The sequence below is a fragment of the Pollicipes pollicipes genome, unplaced genomic scaffold, assembly GCF_011947565.3.
Source record: "Pollicipes pollicipes isolate AB1234 unplaced genomic scaffold, Ppol_2.1 Scaffold_6686;HRSCAF=7923_pilon_pilon_pilon, whole genome shotgun sequence".
In the NCBI taxonomy this organism is placed as follows: Eukaryota; Metazoa; Arthropoda; class Thecostraca; order Pollicipedomorpha; family Pollicipedidae; genus Pollicipes; species Pollicipes pollicipes.
In genome coordinates this window covers 22,554,130-22,568,321 of record NW_023596921.1, presented here as the reverse complement: position 1 = coordinate 22,568,321, position 14,192 = coordinate 22,554,130, and the positions used below count along the sequence as shown (strand labels likewise).

The 14,192-nt window shown below is 50.8% G+C and overlaps 1 protein-coding gene and 1 long non-coding RNA gene across 4 annotated transcripts; one reads left to right on the top strand and one right to left on the bottom strand.

Annotated features, from left to right (window-relative positions):
- Positions 1–11: 11 nt before the first annotated feature.
- On the bottom strand, positions 12–2,673 carry LOC119107602 (uncharacterized). The gene is made up of 3 exons (XR_005095243.1): positions 2,603–2,673; positions 852–997; positions 12–129 (listed from the first exon to the last, which is right to left on the bottom strand). It is a non-coding gene; the product is annotated as an uncharacterized LOC119107602 (long non-coding RNA).
- Positions 2,674–3,220: 547 nt separating this feature from the next.
- On the top strand, positions 3,221–6,457 carry LOC119107731 (uncharacterized). 3 transcript variants are annotated; one of them, XM_037231274.1, is made up of 5 exons: positions 3,221–3,245; positions 3,530–3,648; positions 5,016–5,231; positions 5,605–5,723; positions 6,301–6,457. In XM_037231274.1, the coding sequence occupies exons 2-5, from the start codon at positions 3,549–3,551 to the stop codon at positions 6,367–6,369; spliced, it is 504 nt and encodes a 167-aa protein (XP_037087169.1). In that variant the 5' UTR covers positions 3,221–3,245; positions 3,530–3,548; the 3' UTR covers positions 6,370–6,457. The 3 variants fall into 3 exon arrangements, with proteins under 3 accessions (XP_037087169.1, XP_037087168.1, XP_037087167.1); XM_037231273.1 differs by having other exon boundaries at positions 3,232–3,285; XM_037231272.1 differs by lacking the exon at positions 3,221–3,245 and having other exon boundaries at positions 3,292–3,648.
- The last annotated feature ends 7,735 nt before the right edge of the window (positions 6,458–14,192 follow it).

Here is a 14,192-nt window from a genome sequence, read left to right as displayed (position 1 = left end):
AGTTGGTGCCGGCCGCCTGGAACTCCCAGCGGACGCGAGGCGTCGGCTCGCCGCGCCGCTCGCAGGGCAGCTCCAGCCGTCCGCCTAGCTTCACCTCCGTGTTCTGCGGCCGTCGGGTGATCTCCGGCGCTGCCGGGCCGCCGGCGGTGATCAAGCACGCTCGCCACGGTCCAGCACGCGGGCAGGTGACCGCCGCAACACGCTCACCACGGTCCAGCACACGGGCAGTGACCGCCGCAACACGCTCGCCACGGTCCAACACACGGGCAGTGACCGCCGCAACACGCTCGCCACGGTCCAGCACACGGGCAGTGACCGCCGCAACACGCTCGCCACGGTCCAGCACACGGGCAGTGACCGCCGCAACACGCTCGCCACGGTCCAGCACACGGGCAGTGACCGCCGCAACACGCTCGCCACGGTCCAGCACACAAGCAGTGACCGCCGCAACACGCTCGCCTCGCTCCAGCACACAGGCAGCGACGCGCCGCAACACGCTTGCCACGGTCCAGCAAACAGGCAGCGACGCGCCGCACGACGGTGGGAAGGTGGCGGCAACCAGACAAAACAGCCAATTTGTGTTTTTCTGCACATTTATGGGGCAAGACTGTTGCACACATGGCATGCTGTCCTGTTCTTACTGACACAGATGCCACAATGTGACCAGTTTGCAAAATGCATGCATCAAACAAAATCCATTTGTCCTGTACATGCACAGCTGACTGGTTAGCAAATTTATTAGCTGTTGGGAGCAAAAAAACAAAAACACATCAAGATATAGCCCAGTCCAAAAATTAAGTCATATCCCAAGTGCAAAGCATGATAGGGCATGGTATCATGCCAATACATACCACTTTGCTCTGTGAACCCAGCAGTGAGTCCAACACACAGGGTAGTGAGAGCTGTGAGCAGCATGTTTCAGTTGTTTTTCTTTTCAGTAGTCTATGTTTTTCTCATCACATATTTATTTGTGACCATATTGGCTGTTGGTTCCAGTCTGAAACAAGGAAAGGTCACAAAAGACTATATTGCTGCTGTTGAAAAGGTCACTGGATGATCACAGCCATCTCATGATAATGATCATTCATGTTAAGGGAGCATTCACTGCAAAGATCTCTGCATGTCCATAACATCATTATATTCATATGATGGATTACACATAAAACAACATGGCTTAGCCATGATAGCAACCAGGTTGCTGAGGTCAAGGATCAAGGCAAAGCAGTCACATGTATTGCCAAATACTGCATTTCAAAAGCTATTTAGCAGGACCAATTCTCACCAGATGTGCCTATATCTCTACAATGCTTTTACTGCAAACAACTGTGCCATTACTCCATGTAAAAAGAATGTGCATTTGGAAATATCTGCATCACAACAAATGGCAAAAATATACAGTTTAGTTAGAAAAATGATAAAAAGTTAACAAGCTTTTCAACATCTCTTAAAATGGCCTTTATGCTGTTTTGAAGATGACCAGCACTTTGCTTAATCTGGCACCTGGAGTAAAAGGCTGTATATTTCAAATGATTCAAACATGCTTAAACACAGATAAAATGGTACCATTCATTTCAAGAGCTGCCTTCCACACAGCTGGCAGACTTAACCATGCCAATTTTTGAAAGATATGATAAATTATATTTGATTCCACCTTATTTTCATGCAAACCCTCAGCTTTCAAATGTTTTTATCACCTTGTTTTGAAACACAATCTCTTATTGTAACATTTCTATAAAACTGGTTGATCTTAAAAATCACAGCTGAATATTTGGATACTTCAGAATGTATTCGTTTCCTAGTTATTATGTCATGATATGGTCAAAGTCAGACCAGTCTGTAGAGGGGTCAATAGATTTATAATTCAGAGTGCCTTGCCTCTTGGCCTGTTTTATCTCATTAGAGGCAGCATGCCACTAAGGATCCCAACCAATTTGATCATTGGATAACTTGATGATGATAATGAATTAAAATTAGCTGAATAGCCTTAAAACAGCTTGCAGTGGTAAAAGGTTATCATGATTATTGACTAGTATGTCCTCACCATGCATGTTTTAGCCCGGAAAAATTGGAACATACCAAACAGTGTATTTGGCATAATGCCAGAACATGTATGCCCCCTGACATGTCCTACCATCCAAGATGGAAGCACCAGATTGAGCCCAGGACTTAAACAAACCCATCTAATTTATCTCAAAGTCATTTTATCAAGTGACCCAGTCAAAGCAATTAAAAGTGTCTAGCACATTTATGACATTGAAACACTAGAGAGCATGATTCCATGGTATACTAACACATGTCTACAAGTATTAACTGGATAACTTAATTTCATTTATGCAACTTAATTCACCAGTCCTATGGAACGGAACAAAAGCCAGTATCACCTCAAATTCCATACATTTCAGCATTTACAGGGACATCATTTATTTATGGGTTTAGACATCAGATAGCCACCAGACATTATTATGCCTTCTTGCTTTTGCCAGTTCTTTTGACGCTAAGCGCGCATTGATGTCCTTTAATAAGTTTAGGATTCCTTTGTCTATGGAACCCATTTATTAAGGAAAAACGCATAGCGCAATAATGACAGCCAATCCCCACCTACTTATCGATCCTCCCGCTACCGCCAACTAACACAATTCTGTTAGGTGCTCGCAAGGCCGGGGCAGAAGCGACAAATGCTGGGCGGAGTACACGCCTCAATAGCGCAAGGTACGCCACAGAAATGGGGTGTAACTTTCAACAGCTGAGTAGGATGGTTTTTCTTCTTAGCACACCTTACTTCGGATTTTGGCAACGAGTTTTTGAAGCTAAGATTAATGCTCTTTGAGTTAATTAGTTGTCAAATACCACTCTTTGATTTTAACTATGCCAATATGCCACCAAATTTGCATTTGAATGGTGCTCTTATTTGTGCAATGATGGAAAAAATCTCCTCGAACAAATTACAGTAAAAACAAAAATTTTCACGGCAAGGCATGCAATTTGATTAGTGCTATGTCTGCCATTAATTTTAAAGAAAATCAAGATTGTAAAAAGTTTAGACGCCTCTTATCTGGAAGTAACAAGAGAATCGCATCAGCTTTACCCATGTTTTGCTTTTGTGTATGACGTCATAAGAAAATCAGCGGAGCGCCTAAATTCCCATTTTATTTTTGAAGCCCACATCTCCAGTGCCGACATCACGCGTTACACTGGTATTGTAATGTACGACCACTGTGACGTCTGGCTATGTGATACCTGGCTTGGTGATCCGTTGCTTTTCTATGCTCTGCCCCCTACTCTGCCGTGGGTTAAACTCGGCTGTCTTTCCTGGGAAAACTGAGGGGGCGTCTTTCCATGCTTTGTTGACTGTTAAATGCGCATGAGCTCTTGTGTCTCTTGTTTATGCATTTCATAGCTGTTTTCGCCAGTGGCCTTTGCTTTACGTAGCTGGTGCTATTGGCATCGGTTGGATAGCATCTATTTCTGGCTGTTTCAAATCGCCTGCGTGTCAACACCATCGGACGCTAAACTAAGGTTTTTTGAACAGAAGTGTGAAAGGGAGCGAAATGACAAGCTTTTTTAAAGGGTATCAATACTATGATACTAAGGATGGTGAAGACTGCCACAAGAAGATCTGGTTTATGACTAAAACAGCACTTGTGTTCAGTGAGTGGACTTGTAGTTTATAGAGGGATGTTTGGAGGGCATTGCATTGTTTAAGGAAACTGCAACTTGTATAACTTCATTTGCTTGTGGAATGATTAGTGGCATGCATTGAACAAGATGCCAAAGTCTCCATTTCAGAGGTTGGTGGTTTTGGCAGCATAACTAAATTAATAAAGGTTTATTAGCATTGCTAGGGGTAAGGGGCTTTTGCTCAGTTGCATAGCTATGGGGAGATACTGATTTTTTGTCAAGTGTTGTGTGAATAATATTTTTGGAGTATATTTGCCTGATATCACCTTTAAAACATCATTATCATTACATTACATTTTCAGTACAGCATCAGTTCCATTTTCTGAAATTGGTGGGACTGTGTGATAGAGCTTTCTTGTTTCTGCTGTACATATGTTAAATTTGATGCCTGTACTTCACTGTTATGCAGAAAATGTTCATCTGTGGTAAGTTTTATTTGCAATCCGGCTCATATCCTAGGTTATAGGGAGGCATTTCCCAGCTTTCTGTTTTGTCTTTCTGTTCTGTTTTCCCAGCTTTCTGATTCTTGGATTTTGATCTAGTTTATATTACCTCCCTGTGTATACCCTTTAACATATGTCTCAAATGTTAATGGCTCCAAATCTCTGGCCTTCTTTAAACAAGACTGCCCAAAACAGTTTGCATGGATGGCTAGATTAGTCTCCTGAGCATGCCATATTGAAAAACCTGATCCCATTTCTACATGGGAACAGTTCCAGTTCATTGCATGATGCCACATGCCTGGGCCTATACATTGGCCTTGAGAGGATCAAACTGAAATATTGGATGGCAATGTGTAACATTGTTCTTATGGGTTCATCCAAGTAGGTCAGTTAAGTTAGAGGTGGTTGGCTCACTATGAGGGCAGAAATATTCCTTGAGCTTTTTAAGCCCATGTCTTACCATGAGGCAAACACTTGGAAAGCAGCTGTGTACTGCTGCGCTCCTCTACCCCCTGTTAGCCTGGTTTCTGTGCCTGTGTAAACCCAGGAATGGTTGGTACAATGTTGCATGTTGCATACAATGACCACACCAGTGGTCATTTCTGATGAAAATGTTGTTTGGAAAGGCTCAGGAGGCATTAAAGGGAAGGTGTAGGGATGTGTCTGACAGTTATTGAACATTTTGATGATAGCACTGAATGGAAAGGATGCATCTACCATTCCTTCCAACTTTCCTCCATGCCCCTCCTCAGTACCACCTGTTACTGCTGCCACACCTGTTAGCAGCCACTTCGACGGGGAATGTGTGAGCTGGGCATGCCCGCAGCACATAGGTGGAGCCTATGGGGCCAGACAGCACTGGAGGGTCTCACCCCACTCCCGTGCGGCCGACAGGTGCCTGGGCAGCTCCCAGCTACTGTGCGCTGGTGACCAAGCCGGTGGGCGCCTGGCAGACGGCGCACGGCCTCGGCTACATCACCATCCCAATGGTGACGTCAGCAGCGACGTTCGCCGCCACGGCCTGCGCGCTCACCAACCTGCGCGGCAAGGACGACCTGCTCAACCCCATGGCAGGTGGCTTTGCGGCTGGCAGCATCTTCGGCGCCTGGAGTGAGTGGCAGAAGAGCTGGTGGGCGGCGCGCTGGGGTGGGGTGGGCGAGGGGGCGACCAGCGGGGAAGCGTGGGATGCGGAGTGGAGAGACGGGTTTTCAGGGTTGCAGCAGTATAGCGCATCCACAAGTTGTGAATGCAGCATAATGAGATCCCAGTGTGGAAAGTTCCATTGACCTGAAAAGGTGCTTTCTTTGCTTTTTAAAGCAAGGTAATTGTTCGGGAGTGGCTGGCATCTCAGTTGGTCATTAGTGTCCGGCATCGATCTTTCGGCGGGTATATTTCACTTCACCAATGTCTTCCGGGGTGTAGCCTCTGGCGACCGTGATAATGACGCGCATCTGCGACTACCTATGGGTCGGCTCTGTTGCAGAGCACTGCATGTGGACCGGCGCCCGGTGGGGCGGCATTTTCGCGGTCACTGCCTTCTTCTTCAAGGCGGCGGAGCAGGACAAGTGGTACTGGTGGGAGAGCCCCAACTTCCCTCAGAAGGTGACTGCGCCGGCTATGTCTCTGCTGCGGTGCTCGTCACATCCGCGCGTGGGCATAGCAATATCGATATGGTCATGCGATTGTTCTCCTTTGTAACATTGCGTTGAAACGATTGGGCGTGCGGAGTTTTTACACGCATGCGCGAGAAGCGGTGGCGTCGGTCGGCTCATTGAGAGTGCGATGTGTGGGCTGCATTTATTGGTGAAGTACAGTGCCTCTGTCATGCCACTCGCACACGCACACACGCCAAAACTTGTTCTGGTGCTGAAGCTGATCGGCGGCTTTTGTCAGCCTTCCGCGCGCGCTGCCTGCATGTATTTCGCCGGCCGTGCAGACCTTCTCCCACTGATCTGGCTCCCCTCACCCGCCTTCCTCCCGTCACCCGCCTTCCTCCCTTCACCCACCTCGCTCTTCTCATCCGCATCGCTCCCGTCACCAACGCGCTGTCCTCACCAGCGTCGTTCCCCTCGCCCACGCCGCGCTCCTTACGTGCATTGCGTTCCTCATCGGCCTTGGTCCCCTCACCCTCCCCCTTGCCCGCCGTACTCTCCTCACCCGCTCGCCTCTCCGCCGGCAGGGCACGGTGGCCATGTGGAAGCACGACTGGACCCTGCGAAAGGACCCCACCAAGACGGAGTCGCAGTAGAGAACGGCGCCGCGTTGCTGGTGCGGCCCTGTGCAATGGCCCTGGCGGCTGTAAATAGCGAGTGTGAAATACAGACGGGTGTGACTTAGGCGGCTTTCACGCACTGCCACCAGGTGGCGCCCAGCGTGACCTGACATCACTGAGGCACTGGGGCTCGTGCCCGCCGTCAGGCGCCGGTGGGCGCGCGAGAGATCGGTGAGATATTGAGGCCTCTCTGAGGTCAGAAAAAAGGTGGTCGGGTGTGTCGGGAAAGTGAACGCAACTGGCGATGAATAGGAGCAGACATATGCCGGGCTCGCCAGGTTACTTCGATTTTTTGGAGAACGCATTGGCTTACGGTCGCCGAAAGCACCCGATAACACCTGGACCAGAATCGTCTTAACACTCGTCCGAGTGGTCAGTTGAACACCACACTCAGGTGGGAGATGTCATTCCCTCCTCCCCCTGAGATCTCAAAGACTAAGCCAGAGACCTCGGGTTTACCTGCATACCTGACCCAAGGTCAGTGAAAATGGTAATCCTAGAAGCAATGATCCTACTGTCTACGAAATTATCTCGGAGATTTATGGCTTCGTACAACATTACGGTTTCACATTAGATCGAGCGATTCCCTAGAAATTGTATTCGCTGCCAGGTGCTAGCCGTGGCTGGACTTTGACCTGCCATAGGCCAGTGATCTGGCAAGGTGCACTCAATTTTTATACCAAAAGGTCCTCTGTTCAATTACACACAGTTATGCAAAGTTCCGCGCAGCTACACTGCACCGTTAGGAAATCATTCTGGGACGACCTTCGGGAGGGGGTCAAATCGTCCCCTTCCCGAGCGAATGCTGAAAGTTTAGCGTGGTGAACAGGGTTGTAGCCGGTGTTAGGAGGGTAGGTCAGGAGACCGATTTCGCCCGGTAAATTCGGTTGGTGGGCTTAGTGTGCTGCAAGTGACAGATGGTCCCCTGCAGCATGAGTTCTGTCCCGATGTTTGTGACTAGTCAACGTCAATGCTATGTTTAATGCCAGGGTATCTGGTTTTTGTCACGCCTTCAGCAAATTTCAAAGTTTCTATTCGGATTATGTTTATTGCATGCTTGGGGTCCTTGGAAATGCGTTCAGATGAGTCACAAAACCCAGAAAAAATCGGCCTATGGCTATTTTAATGGGCAAGTATGTATTTTTCATAAAGAAATATTCATGATAAATGTTATATGATTGCCTTACAAAAGATTGCTGTATTATTTCGAATGAGCAAGTCCACAAATGATCCTGCTATCCAAGGTAGCTGAAAGGACGATAGCTTTCCACTGCTAACTTCTGAGTCGTCTCGTCGTTCGGAGACGCTGGTTTTGATCCGCTCTACACATGGAATTTGACGAGGCCCCTTGCCTTTTTCTCTGGGCCCTGGCCATGTTTCGAGTGCGCTGGACTGTATGGGATTCTTAACCTGATCAGGCCCTTTGGTTGGCTTATAGTTTTTTCGACCGCAGTTCGCCATTGCAGCGCTGTGGACTTGCGAAGGGAGGTATGTGGTGGGACCGCAGTGCGGCCGTGGTTGGTGATCAGTGTCGCTGACCATCCCTCGCACGGCGCCATACCTCAGACTGTACGCACGTGCCCGGGTAGAACCGCCGCCGGCACCGCCGCGAGGCCGCCTCAAAGCCACTGGTCGCTGCACGCTCCCGGGGGGGCGGGCCGTCGCAAGTACTTGGGACGACATGGTGAACGAGAGCAACTGTGGTGACGCTCTGGCCAGCCCTTGCCTGTTCAGCGTCATTGCCTCTGCAGTCTTGGATCTCGGAGGCGGTCAGGGCCCCAGGTGGGGCCGAGACCGTCCAGGGCTTCGGGCAGCGAAGAGACTCCGGGATCGGCAGGAGGCGCTGCACGCCAGAAATCGACCACCCCAAACGATGAGAATATTTATGTACGGGCAGGGGCGCCTTGATTTGATCATGGTCGGGGGGCGGCGGCGGAATCCTCATGGTTGTGCTGTTAGGATATCATGTTCAAATGCACCGATGCACCATCTGTTATATTTTAAAGCCTGAAACGCTTTCTACTGATGCGTTCATAACGGGCTGCACGTGATCTTGCGGCTTATATTACGGGCTCAAGTCGTACGCTGTTCACTTACGATAGCCTATAGCACGTACTGTACAGATAGGCCCTTATGAACATGTAACATCGTAAGTAAGTCTCACAACTTTACAGATGACTCGAACTCGGATCGGATAACTCGGGTATTCCCAATCATATTCAAGCTTTCGGGCGCGTTTGAAAGGCGCGTTGTAGTTAGCAGGCAAGTAAGGCATGCTAACTACAGCAGGCATGTAAGGTGCACTAACGGAAAAGCGATGCCTGGTGGAAGGTAAAGTGAACAAACAGTGATGTGGCGATGATTGAAATAAACCTGCACGGTCACAACCTGAAGTGTGGACCGCAAGCTCAACCTCCTCGCTGGCACGCTATGATGAACTGCCAGGAGGACGCCACCGTGAGCAATGCTCTCCGCCAACACGTTGCTGCGAAACGCCGCATATCCTTTGAAGGAGCAGAAATGCTCAGCCGCTAGCTTGGTCTCCTGCAGCGCCACGGCTGCAGGAGAGACCCTGCTGACGACAGCCTGGAGATCGAGGGCGTTCGCCCTTATTCCTCCACAGTTCCACTGTAGAAACGCCTGTAAAAGGATGCATTAAAAAAACGGTCGGTGTAAAAAGCTAAAACAAGTCGCGTCTTAAAAGAGCTTGGCTGCGCCAGTTGTATGCCCAGACGCCTCAGATCGAGAGCCACGGCTTAACTCCAGGGGGCCGTGCCCCACCCTAGGACGAATCTTTGGGCTCCCTCCGTCAGATGGAGAATACGGCTGGGACACGCCTTACACCAGCGTACCCAGTCCGAGGTGGAGGCGGGGGAGGGCCCATCGGTGGACCTCTACCGGGGTTCGAGGGACCAGTGGGGGCGTCCACCGGCTTCCGTGGCGATGGAGTTCTGTTTCGGGGGACGGGCTCTTTGTCTGCCCCGGACAGACGGCTTGCCGCCTTGGCACGCCCCAGCTCGGCCAAGCGCGCTCACTTGGCCTCGCGGACGCGCCTGTCAGCCTCCTGACGCTCCAGCGTCACTGCCACACGCTCACAGGCACTGGAAAGGCGTGTCTGTAGCGAAGGGACTGATTGAGTCGCAGACGAAGGCACGGCCGACGGCGCGCGGGGACTCCGACCACGCCGAGCCGTCGTTCAACCGTCGCTCGTTGGTGATCCAGCGCGCACCGAGGAGGCCAGCAGAGCGGTGTCCACCGACTGCCCGATCGGCGGAGAGGGAGCTTGGGGTGCCGGCTTGGAGTCGGGCGTTCGGACCGAGGGAACAACCGACAGGCCAAACGACCTCAGAAGTCTCACGAGCTGAACTGCTGTCATGTGCTCGATAGCATTACTTTGTGGCAACGAAGTTTTCACTTTGGACGCATACGACGTTTTTGGATGGCTGTCGTCGTAAAGTTCACGAGCTTCACGAAAAGAGACTTTTTCAGAGTTTTTTATCGATATAATCTCTTTTTCTTTCGCGTAGGCCGGGCATATACGGTCGTACGTCGTGTGTGGGATTTGGTCCTTGCCGCAGTTGGCGCAGTGGGGTTCAGCAGAGCTGCAAACTTTGCTCGTGTGCTCGAATGACGCCCATTTACCACATGCTGGGCGGTTACGACAGTGGAGCTTGGTATGGCCGAATCGCTGGCACTGGTAGCACCGCATAGGGTCAGGCACATAGGGGCGATCCTTCACTCGAGCGCATCCAACACGTATCTCGGCCGGCAAATCGGTGGAACTAAACGTCAGAATGAGGTTGTTGGTGGGCAACACTCTCCTCCCCGTCTGACGAGAATCTCGCGAGCGCTCATCACACCAAACTCTGAGAGTTCTTCGACTATCTCGTCCTCCGCGATGTCGCGAAGATCAAAACAATTGACAACGCCCCTGGACGAATTTTTGGTCTTATGTGGTATTGCTGATATTGACACGGTCTTTTCATGCTTTACAGTCTCATCCCGCACACTATACGTAAGTTCCTCAGCTGCCATGGCCCTACTCGCCTCCAGACCAATAGCGAACTCCACTTTTATTTTGCATCTCTGAGCTTGTCGCATCTGACGATTTTCCCAAACCTGTCGCAGCCGTTCCATCTCTGAAACGGAAAAGAGGGAAGCCAGCTTTATCTCTTTACTGCCGAAGATCAGGATCCGTGGACCGGGGGGCGCAGATTCTTCTCTGCACCCTGGGGTTATCGAGGTCCGTCCCCCTTTCGGAGGACGGTTTTTTAATGTGAGAAGAAACCATACAAGGTGGTTTTTATTTCGGCACCGGGGCTCCCCACCCACCACGGAGCCCAACTGGGGGACGGTCCAACACTCCCTCAGGAGGTGGTCGCCGTCAGGGCTACCCCGGTGCCATACGGGGCGAACGACGCCTCCTACACGGCCAGGTGTAACCGGGGAGACCCCTTCCCGTCCTGACCGTGGTTCAGCGCCGCCGCCCCTTGACTCCTTAAGCCGCTGCTCGCGGCCAGGCGCCCCAAGCGGAAACCCGCAAGGAGCACCCAACCGCAACGCGAGCGACAGGCCGCTGGACCCGTGTTGGGCCCCACGGGCCCCCCACGCCCCCGGATGTCCTGGCCAAAGTGGAGTGTTGGGACGCGTCGTGACTGACCCGCACGACGCGCTCCTCAGCCACCAGGATCCGATCAACCCGGAGACGTGGGCGAGGAGGCACGGCAACCCCGATAAAACGAGGATGAGGAGTGGTGATAGGGCCGGATGCGGGAAAGCGGGTAATGGAAATGAAGCGGGCGGGACAAGGAGCAGGAGCTCACGTACCGGCAGGGTCGCTACGCCCTGAGAGGAACAGCTTGCGCTGTCCACCCGTTACCGGAGCTGGGACCCGAGGGGGCGCTAGTCCCCTACACCGGCCGAAGCCGGTGCCCCTGCTGGGGACAACTGTGTTTGAAATGCAAATCCCCGTATACGCCTATTCCGTGTCGCATTGTTTTGCGTGCACAATCGTTCGCGTAAAATGTTCGACATTGTAAGCTGAAATGCGGTTATGTCATTGACTCACTCTTCCCGTTACGCTGCCGTTCGGTTCCCCACCGTAATGTTCTTCCATAATGCCCTTGCTATTTGAGAGCACGTGCGGAGAGGCGTCCTGTTATCAGTATATGTTAGGCTTGTTCAAGGGTGTCAGTTTTGGGAAGTTTTGTTAGGGGGGCCAACCGAAGGCCCGGCAATCTAACCCCCATTTTTCCTCACTGGATTTAGCCCACTTTATGTTAATTGAAAGCCATATTTGTAATTAACAAACAAAAATTGATTGAGTCTTTAGTTTAAGCAGCATACAAACCATACAGGGATGCCTCCAGGGAGCAGGCACTGGACGCACGCGTCTCCTCTGATCGGCACGTGAAGGCGCCCCTCTTGAGGCCACATCAGGGCGCCGGTGGCGCTCTTCTATGGCGGTCATGGGGGGGGGGGGCGGCACGATTTTTGGTTGTGGGAACGGGGGCTTGGTTAGCCATGAAAGACTTAGGTTAAAGATTTGTGTCTGGTGGTGAGAGCAGCCATGACTTTTTTGCTATGAGAATAGAACGAGACGCCACCATGCAGAAAGATAAAAAAGATAGTCTTTGTGCTGTGATCATCTTTTTAAATAAATTAACTGCGAATAGTTTGTATGGGCGGCTTCGGGTTAAGAGTACACGCTAAGCATAGCTTGTTGCATGTACAACGAACCCACCCCCCAAGTCGTGCCTTCCAGTTCAACGGGTAATTTTGCCTCCGCCCTTTTGCCAGACAGGACTGCGGAGGTTTTACGTGCCGCACAATATTGCGGCACGGCCGCCCCGGTCCTGGGTTAACCCTCGTTGGCCAGTTGCCAACTGACCTTTCCATTTCATCTAGCTCAACCATGCGCCCGCTCAGGGACTCGTACCCAGTGCCGCTGGATCACGAGCCCAGCGCCTTTCCCCTATACCACGGTGGTGGCAACCCTTTAACTACCTTTTTGTAGTATTCCAGCCAAAACATTTGGAGTAGTCAAACCGACATTTGGGAGCCCAACTCAACGTTGGGGGGCCAGGATCCCCACAAAAGAATATAAGTCGGCACCCGTGGGATTGTCTGGTTCTATGTATGCCACCATGGAGCCGTTGAATGGCGCAGCTTTCCGCCGATGCCTTTCGTCCTTCTCTAGTTTTCAGGGACGAGTGGGTACACTCACGACGCGGACTCGGGGTCAGAACATCAATATCCGTACTCAGATTCGACCGCAAACGCTTACTGCGGTCATCGAACTCCTACCCGTGCCTGGCCCGTTTTAAGATCCGCAGACGCGGCTAATAGCCGCCGCTCGAGGCACTAACCAGGGCCGCTCTGCTCCAGGCCGCCGGCCGTGCAATGAATTCGACGAATTGCCCGCCCGGCCGGCCGGCCCCGAGTCGGGCTGAGGCTGCAGCGTACGGCGACGCGCGCGACGCGACACCCGCCTGGGATTTCTACTGACAGTTGTCCGTGGGATGTGAATATATTTCAGGATGTTGAGGCATCAGATATGATGAAATAAGCTCATATACAGCTTTTGTTGTACCATAAGTGGAAAAAACTGTTCAGGACAACACTATTTCTCTGTACAGTTAGTGTGCTCAACATTGTCACTGTATGACTGTGTCATGGAGCATTCGTATGGTGGCACTCACTGGTGCACTTATCTCAGTCTCTCGAGAGTGGCCCCCAGCGGAGTTGGATGCATGCTGAACCAAGTGTCGATGGGCGTTTGTTTTTTGTGTCATTTTTTGCTTCCTTTCATGGTGTTTTTGCATCTTTATCCGTGAGTTTTGTTTGCTCACTTGTATTCACATGTTTGGCTATAGTGAGCTATAATGCTGCTCTTATGCTATTCGATTAGAAGTATTCTTCGCAATCGCTAGAAAAAATATTCAACTTTTCGTATAATTTACGCAAAATGCAATTCATCTTAGAATCTTACATGCCGTGTACAACAACGGCTGAGAGCCAGACATCGGCCGTTATATCTGGAAATAGTGCCACGAGCGCTATTTGTGAACGACTCAACAATCATATTTCTCTTTACCTTGAACGCGGCATGACCAGTGGAATAACAGGATTTAAATGATGTTATCGTGGTGTCATGGATGCCTCAGTAACCTTGAAATCATATGCACGAAAAAGTCCGCATATTTTCGTGGGTGTGTAGCTCTGATACATGAGGATTTAAGGCTTTAATATGGGTACATATTAATATTATACATTATTATTAATATTATATATTAATATTATATAGCCGTGAACTGCGCCAAATGATCTCCAAGATGGCTTTTTCTGTTCAAACTTCTAAGCAAGCGTGGAACACTCCCGGTCAGGTTACGGGAAAATAATGGGCTTAGACCAGTTAAGCTGACAAGATTTTTGACGCTGTAGTAACTACGAATCATGGGAAACAATGCATGCTCCCGACGTCAGTGAAGCGTACAGCGCATGATCTGACGAACAAGCTGAACGACGTCCGGCACAACTGGCCGCCTCTTACCGCACCATTCCGTCGCGTCGCGGGCTGCGCTCCAGGCCACCAGCTGCGCAGAAACATTTGGTGCGGCAAGTGATGCAGCATCGTGCCCATTAAGCTGACAAACGTCAGGAATGTCAACGCCACATGTTTTTCAGCCATCCACATTCATTGCGCTCCAGACTGTCTGCACCGAAACAGTGTGAAGTGTTGACCGTGTCCTGTGACGGCCACGAACGGCACTGTGTCGCCATGAACGCCTCCGGGAGCG

Excerpts from the sequence above, each read along its gene's own strand:
- LOC119107731 (XM_037231274.1), top strand. The coding sequence starts at position 3,549 with ATGACAAGCTTTTTTAAAGGGTATCAATACTATGATACTAAGGATGGT. Across the intron at positions 5,232-5,604 it reads CAGCATCTTCGGCGCCTGGA|AGCACTGCATGTGGACCGGC; the intron begins GTGAGTGGCAGA and ends GCTCTGTTGCAG. Across the intron at positions 5,724-6,300 it reads GCCCCAACTTCCCTCAGAAG|GGCACGGTGGCCATGTGGAA; the intron begins GTGACTGCGCCG and ends CTCCGCCGGCAG.